This window comes from Chrysochloris asiatica, unplaced genomic scaffold (genome assembly GCF_000296735.1).
Source record: "Chrysochloris asiatica unplaced genomic scaffold, ChrAsi1.0 scaffold00006, whole genome shotgun sequence".
NCBI lineage: Eukaryota > Metazoa > Chordata > Mammalia > Afrosoricida > Chrysochloridae > Chrysochloris > Chrysochloris asiatica.
In genome coordinates this window covers 20,378,890-20,393,934 of record NW_006408524.1, presented here as the reverse complement: position 1 = coordinate 20,393,934, position 15,045 = coordinate 20,378,890, and the positions used below count along the sequence as shown (strand labels likewise).

At 49.4% G+C, this 15,045-nt stretch overlaps 1 protein-coding gene across 1 annotated transcript in view; it reads left to right on the top strand.

Annotated features, from left to right (window-relative positions):
• Window positions 1–5,151, top strand: part of FAM188B (family with sequence similarity 188, member B) — a 161,458-nt gene extending 156,307 nt beyond the window's left edge. Inside the window, exons 16-17 of the mRNA XM_006832163.1 lie at window positions 4,328–4,508; window positions 5,075–5,151. Coding sequence (XP_006832226.1) covers window positions 4,328–4,508; window positions 5,075–5,151 — 258 coding nt within the window. The remainder of the gene's footprint in view (window positions 1–4,327; window positions 4,509–5,074) is intronic.
• Window positions 5,152–15,045: the final 9,894 nt, after the last annotated feature.

Genomic DNA, 15,045 nt, shown 5'->3' with positions numbered 1-15,045 from the left:
ATCTAGTGAAACTATTAAAATACAAAACAAAAAACAAATATATATATACATTTGTTGTTGTTGTTAAATACCAAGGAGTCTGTTCCGACTCAGCGACCCTGCACAGGGTTTCCGAGGCTATAAATCTTTACAGGAGCAGAAAGCCTTATCTTTCTTCCGCAGAACTGCTGGTAGTTTCTAAATGCTGACCTTTAGGTTGGCAGTCCGACTGGTAATCAGTACACTACCAGAACAAACAAAACATTCCAATATCTTGGACAAGATCAATTTATTGATATTAATTGTATTCCTCACACTGTACAGCCATCACCTCTGCCTGATTTCAAACGTTGCCATCTGTGTTATAATCGATGGTGTGTCGAGCTCTAATTGGCAGCTTTCTTAGTGACACCAAGAATCATGGTGAGTCTGGTGGCATCTTAGACATGCACATTTACATGATTATTTGGTTACTCTCTGTTTCCCTGACTCATCTAGTAAACTCCACTGGCACTGGGCTGTTACGTTGTCTTCACTGCTTAATCTCCACTGCCTAGCATGGTGTCTGTGATGCATGTTGCATGGTCTACTGATGTCTGAATGATTGAATGATGCTATCCTTAAAGATGGCAGGCTGTAACTCTGCTGGTGAGCAGAGGTTAATTCTTTTAAATTGAAGGTTCAAGCTGGCCAGGACCCTGGCTGGTTCAAATGGTTAACATGCTCAACTGCTAAATGAAAGGTTAAAACATGGTGTCCATCCATTGCTACCGAGTCAGTTATGACTCATAGCAACCCTGTGTGAAGTTGCCGAGGCTGTAGATCTTTACCGGAACAGAAAGGCTCCTCTTTCTCCTGTGGAGTGGCTGGTGGATTTGAACTGCTGACCTTGAGGTTGGCAGTCCAACTCATAACCCACTACGCCACCAGGGCTCCTATGTGGCAGAGTTCTACTCTGACACATGTGGGAGCACCATGAGTCAGAGTTGGCTGATTTTTTTAAAATCTGAGTCAGCCCGTGCGTGGCTTTGGAGCTTTCAGTGTTTGTGCACTCTCAGAATATTAAGTACCATTGTCATGGACCTAATTGTCTCCTCCCAAAATATGTGTCGACTTGGCTAGGCCATGATTCCCAATAGTGTGTGAGTGTCCTTTTGTGTAATGATCCGCCATTTTGTAATGTGTTATAAATACTAACCTCTACATAAAGGAGCTCTGGTAGCATAGTGGTTATGAATCAAGCTGCGAACTGCAAGGTCAACAGTTCGAAACTACCAGCTGTTCCACGGGAGAAAGATGAGGCGTTCTGCTCCTATAAAGATTTACAGCCTCAGAAACCCTGTACAGGGTAGCTATGAGTTGGAACTGACTCCACGGCACACAGCCACCACCATATAATGGGAGTCCTACTGTGCCGCTGTAGGATAAGCACTGTACTGCAGACTGCAAGGTCACTGGTTCAAACCCACCAGCCACTCCACAGAAACCCTATACAGGGCCGCTGTGAGTTGGAACTGACAAGATGGCACTGAACAGCAACATGTAGTAATGAGACAGGATTATGGTGGGGAGTATCTTAGGGCTGACTCAAGTCCCATTCTTACTCATGTCCCACCCTTGCTTGAGTCATACCTTCTATTTTCCAAGAGATAAAAGGAGAGTGAAGTGAGCAGAGAGGGGAGGAACCACACTTCTGCCAAGAAAGGAGAGCTGGGAAAGTTTACTGGACCTGGAGTCCCTGTGCTGAGAACCTCATAGACCCTCCTAGACCAAGGGAAAGACCTAGTGAAGACACAGGGAGCTCTCTAAGGAACCAGGAGGGAGAAGCTGAAGGGACAAGGACCTTCCTCCAGAGCCAACAGAGAGAAAAAGACTCGTGGGACAGCTGGTTTCCGAAACTGTGAGAAAATACACTTCTCTGTGTTATCATAGCAGCTCTAGAAAACCAAGATCATCATCATTTAAAAGTGAGTCCCAACCATGCCCTAAGTTCACCCATCAGGAGAAAGCTACGGATTCCACTGGAGGAAGTGTGCCCCTCCCTGCCCCAAGCCTTTGGTTTCCTACCCAAGAATCCAAAAGAAGGGTGCTTCATCTTTGTAAATGTCATCCACTCAGAAGGGGGCTCTGGGATGGGAAAATTCATTTGTTAACTCTCTGGGCAACTTGTCTGTCTTTCATATTTTGACTGCTGTATAGATGGCAAGCTGCCCCTTGGTTCCTCTGCTGGACAATTCAGGGCAGCTGACTGTGCACATGCCTGCTCCCTGCTTGGCTTCAGGACTCTTTCTCCGGCAGCGCATGCGCCCTGGGTCTCCAGGCATGAAAGCTCTCCGTTCTAGGCTACGCCCTCACCAGAAAATCCTCTTGTGAGCACGGAACGGAAGCCAAGTTTGCAGAGGCACTTGGGCACGTCCAGCCACGTCCTTTAAGACACCTAATTCCCCTACACCCCATGGAGGAGCAAGCTCTGCAGTCACGTTTTCAGGTTTCTCCTTTGCTGCAAGGGCTGCTGGAGATGGAGCTCAGGCCTTCACTCTACAGAGGGGAAAATCCAGGAACAGAGATGGCATGGGACTTCGCTAAGGTCACATGGGGCTGCCAGCCATCCAGCCCTGCTGCCTGGTGATGACAGGGAGGGGGACAATAAAAAAATCATTTACACATCCCAAAGAGCACCATTCCACCTCCGTCTTCCCTGTGGCTGAAGCAGCTTTCAGGACTTTCTGAACCTCTGTCTGAATCTTCCCCAGCTCAGAGAAAGCTTGAAGCAGGCTTCTGTGACCGGCTCCAGAAAAAGTATGCCCTTCTCCCCACTGGAAAAATAATTCCCATTCTTTCTCTAATCCATGGGCTGAGGCTGCAAATACCTGAGCATGCAAGCATCTCACTGGGGCTGGTGGGGGATTAGACTGGGAATCAGCCGGGCCCACAGCACGTACATAGCTGAATAAAACAGGGCCCAGGGTGAGGTGAAGCGTTGCCCAGGGGAGATGCTGATGTCAGGGAGAGAGGGTGCAGAAGGCGGGCCGGGCCCAGCCAGGCTCATGAACAGGAGTTCACAGATGGGACTGACTGCTAGTTTCCCTGTTCCAGCTCAAACTGGAAAAAACAAAAAACAGAAAAAAACCACTACCAAAACACATATAGAGTCCTGATGTTTATTCCATGCCACCCATCTTTCTAAACATCTTTTTATCATGGAACCCACTTCCTTGGAACCTTCCTAAGGAAATCCTTGTCACCTGCAGTCTCTTTATGCTGGTATTGTCTTGGTCTCATTTTTCCTTACTCCCTGTCCCACATACCCCCAGTATCCCCTGAATTGCTCTGGACATTCCTCCCTGGTGTTGTTGTTGTGAAGTGCCATTCCTCCCTGGGACATTCCTCCCACAGACTGTTGTTGTTGTTGTGAAGTGCCATCGAGTCAGTTCCGATCCATAGCAACCCTGTATAGGGTTTCCGAGGAGCAGCTGGTGAGCTTGAACTGCGGACCTTGCAGCTCAAACTCCTGGCGCATTAAACCACAGTGCCACACCAGGACTCCCAGACTACTTACCCCTAAAGCTCTCCTTACTCCTCCCTATGGCTTCAAGGACACTTCAAGGTACATTTCTTGGTTATGTTCCACTTTATCCACAAGTTCCTTCCTTCCTCAAACATTTTTATATCCACCATACTCTTGATGTTGAGGGTCGAGTCTCATGTGCAACATGCAGGTAAAGGTGTCATTGTGAGGCAGAATGATGCACTGTGAGAGAAGTGGGGGGCAGAGTGTGATGCACCCTTGGGGGCTGGGGCTGGAAGGAGGTCCTGATTACAGTTCCTTGGCTGGGTTATGTCAGACTGTGCTCAAAGAGTGTGTGACAGGACCAGTGGATGAAAAACTCAAGGGCACAGAGGCTCCAGGGTGGGGTTAGTTCCAGGGGTCTGTGGGGCTGGTGAGGAAGTCATTGTCATGGTCCAGGTAAGAGGAGGGGAAGCAGACCTAGGAGTGTGAGGGAGTTTTCAGAGGCAGCATAGACAGCCTTGGGTACCAGCTGGATATGGGATATGAAGGGCAGGGTGGTGCTGAGATTCAGGCTGTGGAGTCTCTGTCCCACCATTTGTGCATCAAACCCCATGTAGAGTGGTAGGCAGAGGTGGCAGGGACGGGTCTGGGAGCAGCACTGTGGTCTCCTGCCTCACAAGCAGGCCATGATCCTCACTCAGGGCCTCTCTGAGGTCACCCCTGCTGTGTGTTGGAAGGATGGTGGATGGATGGATGGATGGATGGATGGATGGATGGATGGATGGAAGAACAGCACATGATGCCAGGCATCTCTGTCTACACCCTTCATGCATGCAGGTCGGTTGCTTCCTGAAGACCCCGAGGTTCCCCATCTGGGTGGTGTGCAGTGAGAGCCACTTCAGCGTCCTCTTCAGCCTACAGTCAGAGCTCCTGCGGGATTGGAGAACCGAGCGGCTTTTCGACCTGTACTACTACGACAGCCTGGCCAACCAGCAGGACCAGATCCGGCTGACCATCGGTGGGCACCTCTCCTCCCCCATCCCTGTGCCTGTTCTCAGAGATCCTCTGACCTGCTCAGGCATACCAGCCCTAGTGCACCTCTGATTGGGGCAGACAGAGACCAACACAGGGTCCAGTGACAGCGCTGTGGGAGCAGACCGCAAATGCTGGCAGGGCCCTCCTGGAGTGGGCAGGGGCGGCAGAGCTGGGCCTTGGGAAATGATGGCGCTTAAGAGTGTACGGGGAAGTTGGAACACATGGGAGAAGACCCTGAAGACCATGTTGAAAAGTTAGGATTGTTTCTTTGGGTTCTATGGAGCCATGGGAGGTTTTGGAGCAGGGGAGTGATGGGACCAAATGTATATAGAAAGAATATTCTGGTAGCTGAAGGGGGCTCATGGAGTGGGGTGAAGGTTGGAGGTAGAGACCAGTGAGGATGCTATTGTGGTCATCTAGGAAAGAAATGAGGACAGGTCCAGTGGGGATGGGCAAGAGGAGAAAGGTACCTGAAGACAGGTACACTCAGGGTGCATGCAGGGTGCAGGGAAGACCTGATGTGTATGCCTCTCTCTCTCCACCCTCTAGATACTACACAGACCGTCCCTGAAGACAAAGACAATGACCTGGTCCCACCCCTGGAACTTTGCATCAGGACCAAGTGAGTCGGACCATCTCTGGTTTGCAAAGCTCACTCTGAATGACTGCAAGGTTGAGGGGTGGGGGTTTGGGCTGCAGGAAGGAGGACAGGCTCCAAGTCAGAGTTGTGTGTGAGGCTAGGACTCCAAGACTGCAAAGACTCAGTGTTGGGGTGTGGTCTCATGGAACTCAAGGGGCTCACATGTCTTCAGAGTTTCTGAGGTGCCACTGCAGGCCCCACCCCCTTCTCCTAAGACAGACACATTGGCTGGTAGGGGTGGATGTCTGGTGAGTCTTGGGCAGAATGCAGCACCTCTGTAAGGTGGGTGGTGGAGAAGGGAGAAGGCTGCCTAGGTGTTTCTTTTAATACAAGTTGAAGCTCAGGAAAAGCTGAGTGGAGGGAGGTGCCCCAGGGTCTCCCAAGTGGGGTAGGATCTCTAGACTGCTTGCCCAGCCTCTCTGTGCTTAGCGGGGAGGTAGAGCACAGACCCGAGGATGCAATTTCTGCTCAAGCAAGACAGTGAGTTGGGGCAGGGCTACCTTTGCTCATGAGTCCATGTGGTCCCTGACCAATCCTCACAGACGTCTGATTAGGGATATGGAGGCCTCATGGCACAGTGGGAGGAACAGGCCAGAGAGGTGGGAACCTGGAGGAACACAGGCTCCAAGAGTCAAGTCTTGGCTTTGCCACTTCCTGGCCGTGAGCCTTTGAACTTCACCTTGTCGTCTGTGAAGTGGGGATAATGGCTGTAGCTGGCTCCAGGATTGTCATCAGGATTGAGTGAGTGCGGGGACATGCCCGCGGGCTCCCCCAGAAAGGTTCGCTCTCCTTATTATTAATCTCTCAGCCACCGTCATTGAATGTGACCCCAAATGGGTCTCCATTTCCCGGTTTGTACAATGGTTGAGGGCTGGGGTGGGGCCGTGGACCATGGCACAGACTCGGTGCCTCTGACTGATGTGGTCCACGACAGCCCATGGGCTTCAGGCTTTCCTGGAACCCAGAGGTACATCTGTCTGCAGACAGGCGAGCCCTTGAATGGGGCAGCAGAGAGAAGGCATCGTGGAAAACCAGGAAGGGGAAATGGGAGGAGCTGCCGGGACATTCTGACTAAGGCATACACTTGCTCATCCACCTGCAGACTGACCCTCCACAAGCACAAAGCATTCTTGTGGGGTCACATGCCCACATGTCTTTCATCGGCAGGATTAAGGGTACATGCAGGTGGCTCTCTTTCAAGTACAAAGGGCCGCTCATTCAATGTGATGAGAGAAGTTTCAGCAATGAGGAAAGGACAGTCGGCCCGACTGTGGACAGCACAGGAGACTGGGCATCCTTCCTGCAGGCTGCCCTGGACTGCCTTCTTGGGTTCTGGAGACCCTCACTATCTCTGTACTCCTCTTGGTGGAAAGCCCACCATCCCTGACTCTCTTTGACTGCCCTTTCTCAGTCCCTAAGTATCGCCAAGAACCATCCATTGTATGAGTCACCCAAGTGCTGCCCATCATGGGCCCAATGAATAGACTCCTTGGAGTCAGCCCTAGTGGGCAATTGCTTGAGGATGCCCGAAACTGGTGTGACAGGAAACTCAGTTCAGTGTGGAAAAGGGCCCAGGTCCCCAACCTTTTGTGTTACGGCTCTGTTCCCCAAGGATTTATTATTATCTGCTGTTGAGGAAACTCATAGCAACCCCAGACACATGAGGTAGCCCAATGCGATCCACAGAGTTTTCACTGGCTGGTGTTTGGCAGTAGAGATCACCAGGCTCTTCTTTCTAGTCTATCTTAGTCTGGAAGCTTCAGTGAAATCTATTCAGCATCATAGCAACACACAAGCCTCTACAGACCAGTGGGAAATCGAACCTGCCTGGAAAAGACAGAATTCTATGGATTTTTTCATAATCATCTGCCAGCAGATGACTCTGAAGCAAGGGGGGAGCTGGAGAGACCACCTGTGACAGAAGTGAGCCCTCAACCTGTGAGCATGTACTTTGAGCTTAAGCATCACTGTTATCCAAGTCTGGGTAAGACTTGAGCCGTATTTCCCAACTCTTTAACAGAGAGAAAATTATCATACTTTCAGTGCAGCACACAGAGTTAGGGACAGTTGTCCTGGGGGCCCCACCCAGCCCCCTGATGCACACCATGACCCTCTAGGGCTCACCATTGGAATGAGTTGCCCAAGAAGAGTGACTCAAGCCTTAACCTTCATCAGAGCCACCGGGCGAACGCGTTAAGCCCAGCTCTGCTTCCGTGAGACTACAGGAGGGGTGAGAATTTGCAGGTCCACCAAGCTCCCAGGTGGTGCTAATGCTGCTGGTCTGAGGACAGTACTTTGGGAACTGTTGGGCAGTGCAGATGGTTAAGTGCTCAGCTACTAACTAAATGAGTGATTGGTTGTTGAAATTCACCCAGAGGTGCTTTGGAATATCTACTTCCAAAAGATCACAGTGATTGAAAACCCAGTGGAGCAGTTGTACTGTGAAATACCTGGGCTTTCCATGAATTGGAGTTTCCTCAACAGCATCTGGGTGCATGGTTTGGTTGGCACTAGTCACTGTGAGGACATCATCTGCCTACTGCTCTGTGAGAGTCAGGAACTGAGTAGGGCTGAACCTGCAGCCCTTGACTTGCAGCAGGCACTGGATCAGGGCTGCTGTCTTCTAGGCTCCACTGGCTCTCCCCCAACCCTAGTGCGAGCACTTCTTCCTTCTGCTCGGACTTACCTGTCACTAGCCAGCTGTCTGCCTGTCTTGTTTCCGTCCCTTCTCCAACCGTGGTGGGTCTCCCTGGGCAATTAACATGGCGAGGCATTGCCTGTCATTGTTCTGGGAAAAGCCGAGTGTGTGAGTGAATAGTGGGAACATTCCTTTTCCCCCTCTGGTCCCCATCAGATAACATACCGCTATAATGGGAAACAGCAGCCCAGCCTCCTGGAATCTTGTTCCAAGAGGTTGGATTACAAAGGCTTTGCGCTTTGTTTTCCTCTCAAATTCTCAAACAGCTCCAAGGGAGAAACTTGGGAAAGTGGCTTCCGAGGTTGGGGACATCTACCCCTTAGGGAACAAATTCTATTGCCCCTTAGGAAGTCCTGTCTGGTCAGAAATGGAGCACACAGGTATATCACTGCCCAAGTTCAGGTCGTTAAAAGGCAGAGTGAAATCCTACGTACCCCCTAAGACTCAGCTGGGCACTCCTGACCACCTTGTTGATCTTGTGTGAGAGACTGGGGAACAAGAGAGAGACCAACCTGGATGGGCAGGCGAAAGGTCCCTCCCATCCCTCAGCTCCCATGGAAGAAACAACTGAGTAAGATTTGGTTTCTGCCATCAAGAGTTCACCGTCTGATAGAAGGCAGGTTAAGCCCAGGGAAGGTGTACGGCCCACCTTCAAACTTAGCTCAGTTGCTCTGTAAGGATCCCCATCCCTCACCCTGGCCCAGCATAGAACACACCACACACTTGGCCTCTGGAAACTCTATTTGTTCCTTATACACCACCCAGTGTAACCATGATGAACCCAGGTTGTGAAGAGGAGAACTTTGCTCCATGAAATTCTCAGTGGCTGGTTTTTCAGGAGTAGATTAACAGGCCTCTCTTTCAAAATGTCTCTGGGTGGACTTAATCAGCTAACATTTGGTTTGCAGTACTAACCTTTGGCACCACACAGGAACTTCCCACCCAACATAGCCCCTCTGTTCAGTAAGAGAGAGAGACTGAGGCCTCTAGAGGAGAGGCCAGTGCCCCCGGCCAGACTTGGAGTCAAGACCACGCAGAAAGTGCAAGAGCAGAGGCCCCAGCTGTCTCAATCTACTGGAAGGTCACTGAGCGGGCAGCGGGACTTCCTGCTACCTGGCTTTGTTGCCATGGTGATGTTGCACAAGACCAGATTGCTGGTTTTGCCTTTGGAGAAGAGCATCCTAATGTGAACCACGCTTGAGTCCCTGTACCACCTCTGTTCACACTGTGATGCACGCCTCGACCTCAGAAAGTCTCCTGTTACTTTTGCTTGTGTCAGGAATGTGGGGTTTGTCCTCCGCTGTTTTTCTAGCATCTCAGTGAAAACACACTCATTTATGGTCATTCCCAAACAAGACACACAGTGACCTCTCGCAAGCTTCCAGCCTCACTGGAGTGAGAGAAAATGAGACAGTTGTCAGTGGTCCAGAGACCAGAGGAAGGAACTCATCACTAGACCCTGGGGCTGGGACACAGATGTTTCTGTTTGGAGGCCCAGATGAGAACTTGAAAATGTAGTTCCAGCAGTGACTGGGTCCCTGAGTGGCTGGAGCCGAACACCCACTTCCCTCTGAGAGACACCCCCTGTCCCAGGGGATCAGTCCAGGTTTCATACTTCTCTAGACACCCTTGCCCCAGGTTTCCTGTGTGTGTTTCCTCTTCTTCATCAAGGGTGGGCTTCCCAGGGGCTCCAGTGGCACCAAACCTTTTCTGAAGCCTACCTAGCCTTCTTTGAGTTGGTTGGGTTCAATGTCCGCTGAGTCCTAGCTCTGATGCCACCACATTGCCTGACCTCCAGTAGGTCTGCTTCTTTCTTTTTCTTCTCAGGGCCTTAGTTTCTCCATCTGTCAGTTGAGTATAGTGACCCTTCCCTTAGGCTGGTGTGAGGTTCTGAGGAGAGATGCTCAGAAGTATACTGTGACCTTTGGAAGCTATAAGGGGCTCCACACATGTGGGGATGAGTGAGGCAGTGGAGTCAGGTGGGCAACTTCTAGGGAAGGGACAGGAATCACTGGGAGTGGGCCATGGTCAGGGCTTTGCAAGTGCCTGGGTCAGAGGAAGGAGAGTGGAGTTGTGGAAAAAGACTGCTTCCCAGTAGGCAGCAGAAAGTAAAGTCCAAGTGGAGCAGCTGGTGTGGAGAAGCAGGGGCTGGAGTGTTCGGTCCACAGTGCCTCCCAGGCACGCAGCTCAAGGCCAGGGAGGAGACGGAGCCAGGGAGAACATTTCTGCCCTCAAGAGACTCAGGATGACAACGCAATGGGAGAGCGTGGCACGAGCCATCAAAGGATGCTTCCCCAACGGTGACTCCTGGATCTGGTTTTGAAGGCTGGCAGGTGGAAAGGATGTGGCCATCCGAGGGGAGGCACCGCCAAAGCCTGCAGTGAGGCAGAGCCCCTTGAAGTTCTGGGTGGCTGCACTGCTGAACAGAATCCCCTTGGCCTATCAGTCTCTAAATTCAAATTGACTCAGAAGAGTAAGGGATGGGTTTCTACCAAGCAGGTGTGTGTGAGTCTGCCAGGAGGCTCAAAAACCAGGCCCGTCTCTTGTCTTTGCTGATGCGGGTTCCGTCCAGTGTCTTTTTTGGTGGAACAGCCAGTGAAGCAGATGACACCAGAGTGAAAAAGGCCTCATTTGAAACTGTGATGTGTGTCCACTCTGTGACAAGGACCACACAGCATTCGCACTGATTTCAACCCCTGAACCAGCGGTCCTCAACAGGGGACATTTGACAGTGCTCGGAGACATTCTGGTTGTAACATCTGGAGGGGTTGGTGGTGCTATTGGCACCCCTCCACAAGGGATTGTCAGCCCCCAAATCTCCATGGTGCCCGGGTAGAGAAAACCTGCTTCCTGCTCCCAGGTTCCTAGCTCCTTCCTGAATTGAAGCTGGTGAGTAAGCCTGACACTTTGATGCTGCCTCTCTCAGGGCACCTGGGGGCATTGTCATTTCTCCCCTCCTTTCTCTGCCTGTCTTTCATTGTCCCTGCACACGGACAGGGATTCTGACCTGTCCTTGTGAGTGACCCGTAGACCTTCCTACTCAGGAACAGCTCCGCCTCCACACGAGCCCAGGCTCATTGCTTAGTCCTTTTTCTCTTTCCAAAGTGGCTCTGCTTTGATTTTCTGTCATGGATTGTGCTCTGGTGGCGTAGTGGTTACGAATCGGGCTGCAAACCTTAAGGTCAGCGGTTTGAAACTACCAGCTGCTCCGCAGGAGAAAGATGAGGCTTTCTACTCCCGTAAAGATTTACACCCTTGGAAACCCTGTACAGGGTTGCTATGGGTCGGAACCAACTCAATGGCACTTAACAACAACAACAACAAGCGTAGTGGTTATGAATCGGGCTGCGAACTGCAAGGTCAGCAGTTCGAAACTACCAGCTTTTCCGCGGGAGAAAGTTGAGGCATTCTGCTCCCGTAAAGATTTACAGCCTCAGAAACCCTGTACAGGGTCGGAACCGACTCGAAGGCACTTAGCAACAACAACAACAAATCTCTCTGGAGCTCTCTGTCCTCTCTCTGCCTTTACACCTGTGAGCTGATTTGGGGATGGCTACTAACTTTATGTAAAAGCAAGTCCCAAGCAAAGCACAAACGTGACAGGAAGACTCAACAGCTATTGGTGTGACAAGGATGATGTCTTGAGGCAGACCAGTTTTCCACTCCTCTGTGTGAAGATTGTTGTTGTTAAGTGCCGTCGAGTCATTGCCAACTCATAGCGACCTTGTATAGAGTATCCAATGGGAGGCTGATGGGTTTCAACTGACCTTCTGGTCCAGGGTTTATCCTACAACACCACACCAGGACTCTGACCTTTATGTAGAGGTCTGGGTGTCTGCTGCTTGCTGGGTTGGGATGAGGTGGTACTTCATTGTGGGCTCTCCTCTCTACCTGCCTTCTACCACCCTCAGGGGTCTGGACTCAGGATTAGTTCCAAATGCCCAAGACACTGATACGACACTTAGAGAAGCTGAATCTTGACAAAACAGCTTTGTGATGACACGTTTAAAACTACAAAGAACAGAGAAAGAAAATGGAAACTCTCAAAGAACATGGTTGAATTCCTTTAAATCCACATCACATTGCTGCGGTATCACCTGTAACCAGCACAGTGTCTCCCCAGACAGTCTTACCTCCTGCTCAGCATGAAGTTGGAGCAGTGTCCATCTTTGTGGTGGGTGTGGACCTGGAACATCATCAGACTCTAACCTCACACAGACAGTGAGCTCTCACCACTTAGGAACAGTCATGTCAGCTTGTCTCCAAATGCAGCCCCCAAACTGGATGAGAAACTCAAACCCACAGCGAGCAGTTGATTCTGATTCATAGGGACCCCATATAGGACTTCCGAGACTGTAAATCTTTATGGGAGCAGACAGCCTTGTCTTTCTCCTGCTGGTGGATTTGAACTACTGAGAGTTTTAACCACTGCACCACCAGAGCTCCTTCAGACATTACAGAATCACTGAAGACTTCCATGTCCAATAAAACAGGTGATGTGCACCATCTCGATCCTCATGAGACAGAGCTGATGAAGGAAGGGGAAGCAGAATCAGTGGGACGCACAAGAACATTATCACACATCTCTTGTCACAGGCTGGGCTAAGAATGGGTCTTACAAAATAGTTCTTCCAGCATTATTCTTGAAAAAGATCTCTTTTACAAATGTATGTGGGCAGTTTTGCATATCCAGACCTACTTGTGAGCTACTGTGACCAGAAGGACCCCAGGGACCAGATGGCTCAGATGGTGACATGGTGCCTCTCTCTTTCATGCAGGAAGGAAAGGACCAGAGTTGTTGGAATGATCCAATGACTCTAACAACAGCTGTGAGACACAACCCTGCCTATGTTGTGCATCCCAATCGACAATCTCAATTTTTATTTGATCCGTGTATGAGCATTGAGTTATATCTTTCAGTTACAACATTCAGCATTAAAAAAAAAAGAAGAAGGTGGATAATGAGAAATTGCCTCTGCCATGAATGTTCCAATCTTTCTGGAAACCTGAGGACCTTGTCTTTCCTAAACTAACTCGTCTTCCAAGACAGATTTGTTTGTTCTGACAATCCATGGTACTTTCAATATTCTCCAACACCATAATTCAAATGCATTAGTTCTCCAGTTTTCCTTACTCATGTGGTCACATGCAATAATGTAATGTTGTGTTGTTGTTAGGTGCCATTGAGTTGGTACCCACTCATGGTTACCCTATGCACAAGAGAACAAAACACTGCCCGCTCCTGTGCCATCCTCACAATCATTGTTACTTTAGAACCCATTGCTGTGCCGCTGCCAATCTGTCTCATTGGGGGCCATCCCCTTTGTCACTGACCCTCCACTTTACCAAGCATAGTGTCCTTCTCCAGGGACTGGTCCCGCCTGATAATATGTCTGAAGTATGAGAAATAAAGTCTGGCCATACTGGCTTCTAAGGAGCATTCTGGCTGTATTACTTCCAATACAGATCTGTTTTGTTCTTCCAGCAGTCCATGGCACTCTCAATATTCTCCTCCAACACCATAACTCAAAGGCATCAATTCTTCTACAGTCTTCCTTATTCACTGTCCAACTTTCACATGCATATGAGTTTATTGAAAACACTATGGCTTGGGTCAGGTGCACCTTAGTCCTCAATATGAATTGCTCAAAAATGGGCTATATGAAAAGATCATCTGCTACACCAAACCTTTCTACAGAGGCAAGAAGCCCAGAATTAGCACTGAGATTTTTTTCTCTTAATGACAAAAAGTCTTGGCGCTTAATCAAAGCAGAATGGAATCGTGTAATATACAACAGGGAAATATATTCTTTATAGATACCAAGAAGTTGTCTATAAGCAAGAAGAAAGTGAGAACATGAGCATCTAGAAAAATGTTGCTTTCAGCCTCAAAGAAAAACATAGTTTAATGTAAAGTAACCAAAGCAAAGAACAGAATTGAAGAAATACAAGGGGAAGAGCCCAAGGAAGGAAGGAAGAACAAAGAGATACAGTGGGAGACCAGTTATTTCGTGAAGATGGCAACTACTCAGCTTCGGATGACCATGACGGGAACGTCTTAGTGCTGACAAAGCAACAGGGCAGGAATGCAACAGATTCTCTTCATTTGGAAGCATCTGTCCACTCTTCTTAGCACAGTGCTCTCTGGCTCAGGGCTACCAGGCTTTCCAATGCAGACGGGCAAGAGTCTTCCTATTACAGGAGTTACGATTCTGACACGGATTCTGAGAGAAACATCAGGTTTTGAAACCAAGATGACTGCTCCCTTTCCAAACCTCACACTTTGAAATGCACTTATAAAACCCAGCCTCAGATGCTGCCCTCCAGTACTGCTGTTGAGATACACATCTGTTTCCTAGCTCCTAGCATCTTGAGATATAGCCGGACTCTGCCTAAATACTCCCATCTACTGTAAATATTGGAGTCCTGGTGTGGCGCTGTGGACTAATGAATCAGACTGTAAAGTCGTATGAACTGCAAAGTCAGTGGTTTAAGCTCACCAGCTGCTCCTTGGAAACTGAATGGTCATTATGGGTCGGTATCAACTAGATGGCACTTAACAACAACAACAACTGTAAATATTGAGTCCTCAGTTGTTTTAGGAACTAGTGTCTTGCATTAAACTGTCCGGGTGTGGTGCTGTGGGTTAATGCACCAGGCTGCAAAGCCGTTTGAACTTCAAGGTTGGCAGTTCAAGCTCACTAGCTGCTCCTTGGAAACCCCAGTACAGGGTCCTTGTGGGTTGCAACCGACTCTATGGCACTTCACAACAATAATTTATCTTATAGTGTCACAAGGAGTATTATCTTCTAAAGAGCTCTGGTAGCATAATGGTTACGAATTGGACTGCTAATCTCAAGGTCAACAGTTCAAAACTACCAGTGGTTCCATGGGAGAAAGATGAGGTTTTCTGCTCCCATAAAGATTTACAGCCTCAGAAACCCTGTACAAGGTCGCTATGGGTCGGAATCGACTTGACAGCACTTAACGACAATTAAACTGTTAGGGAATTTCCTGGTCTTACTGGCAGTAAGTCTGGTATGAACTATTACTAAATTGTATCTAACACGGGACTGGAGTCCCAGAGTGGTGCAAACCATTAATGCACTTGACTGCTAAATGATAGATTGTAGTTCAAGGACTGCGAGCCACAAGGTCAGCAGTTCGAAACTACCAGCTGTT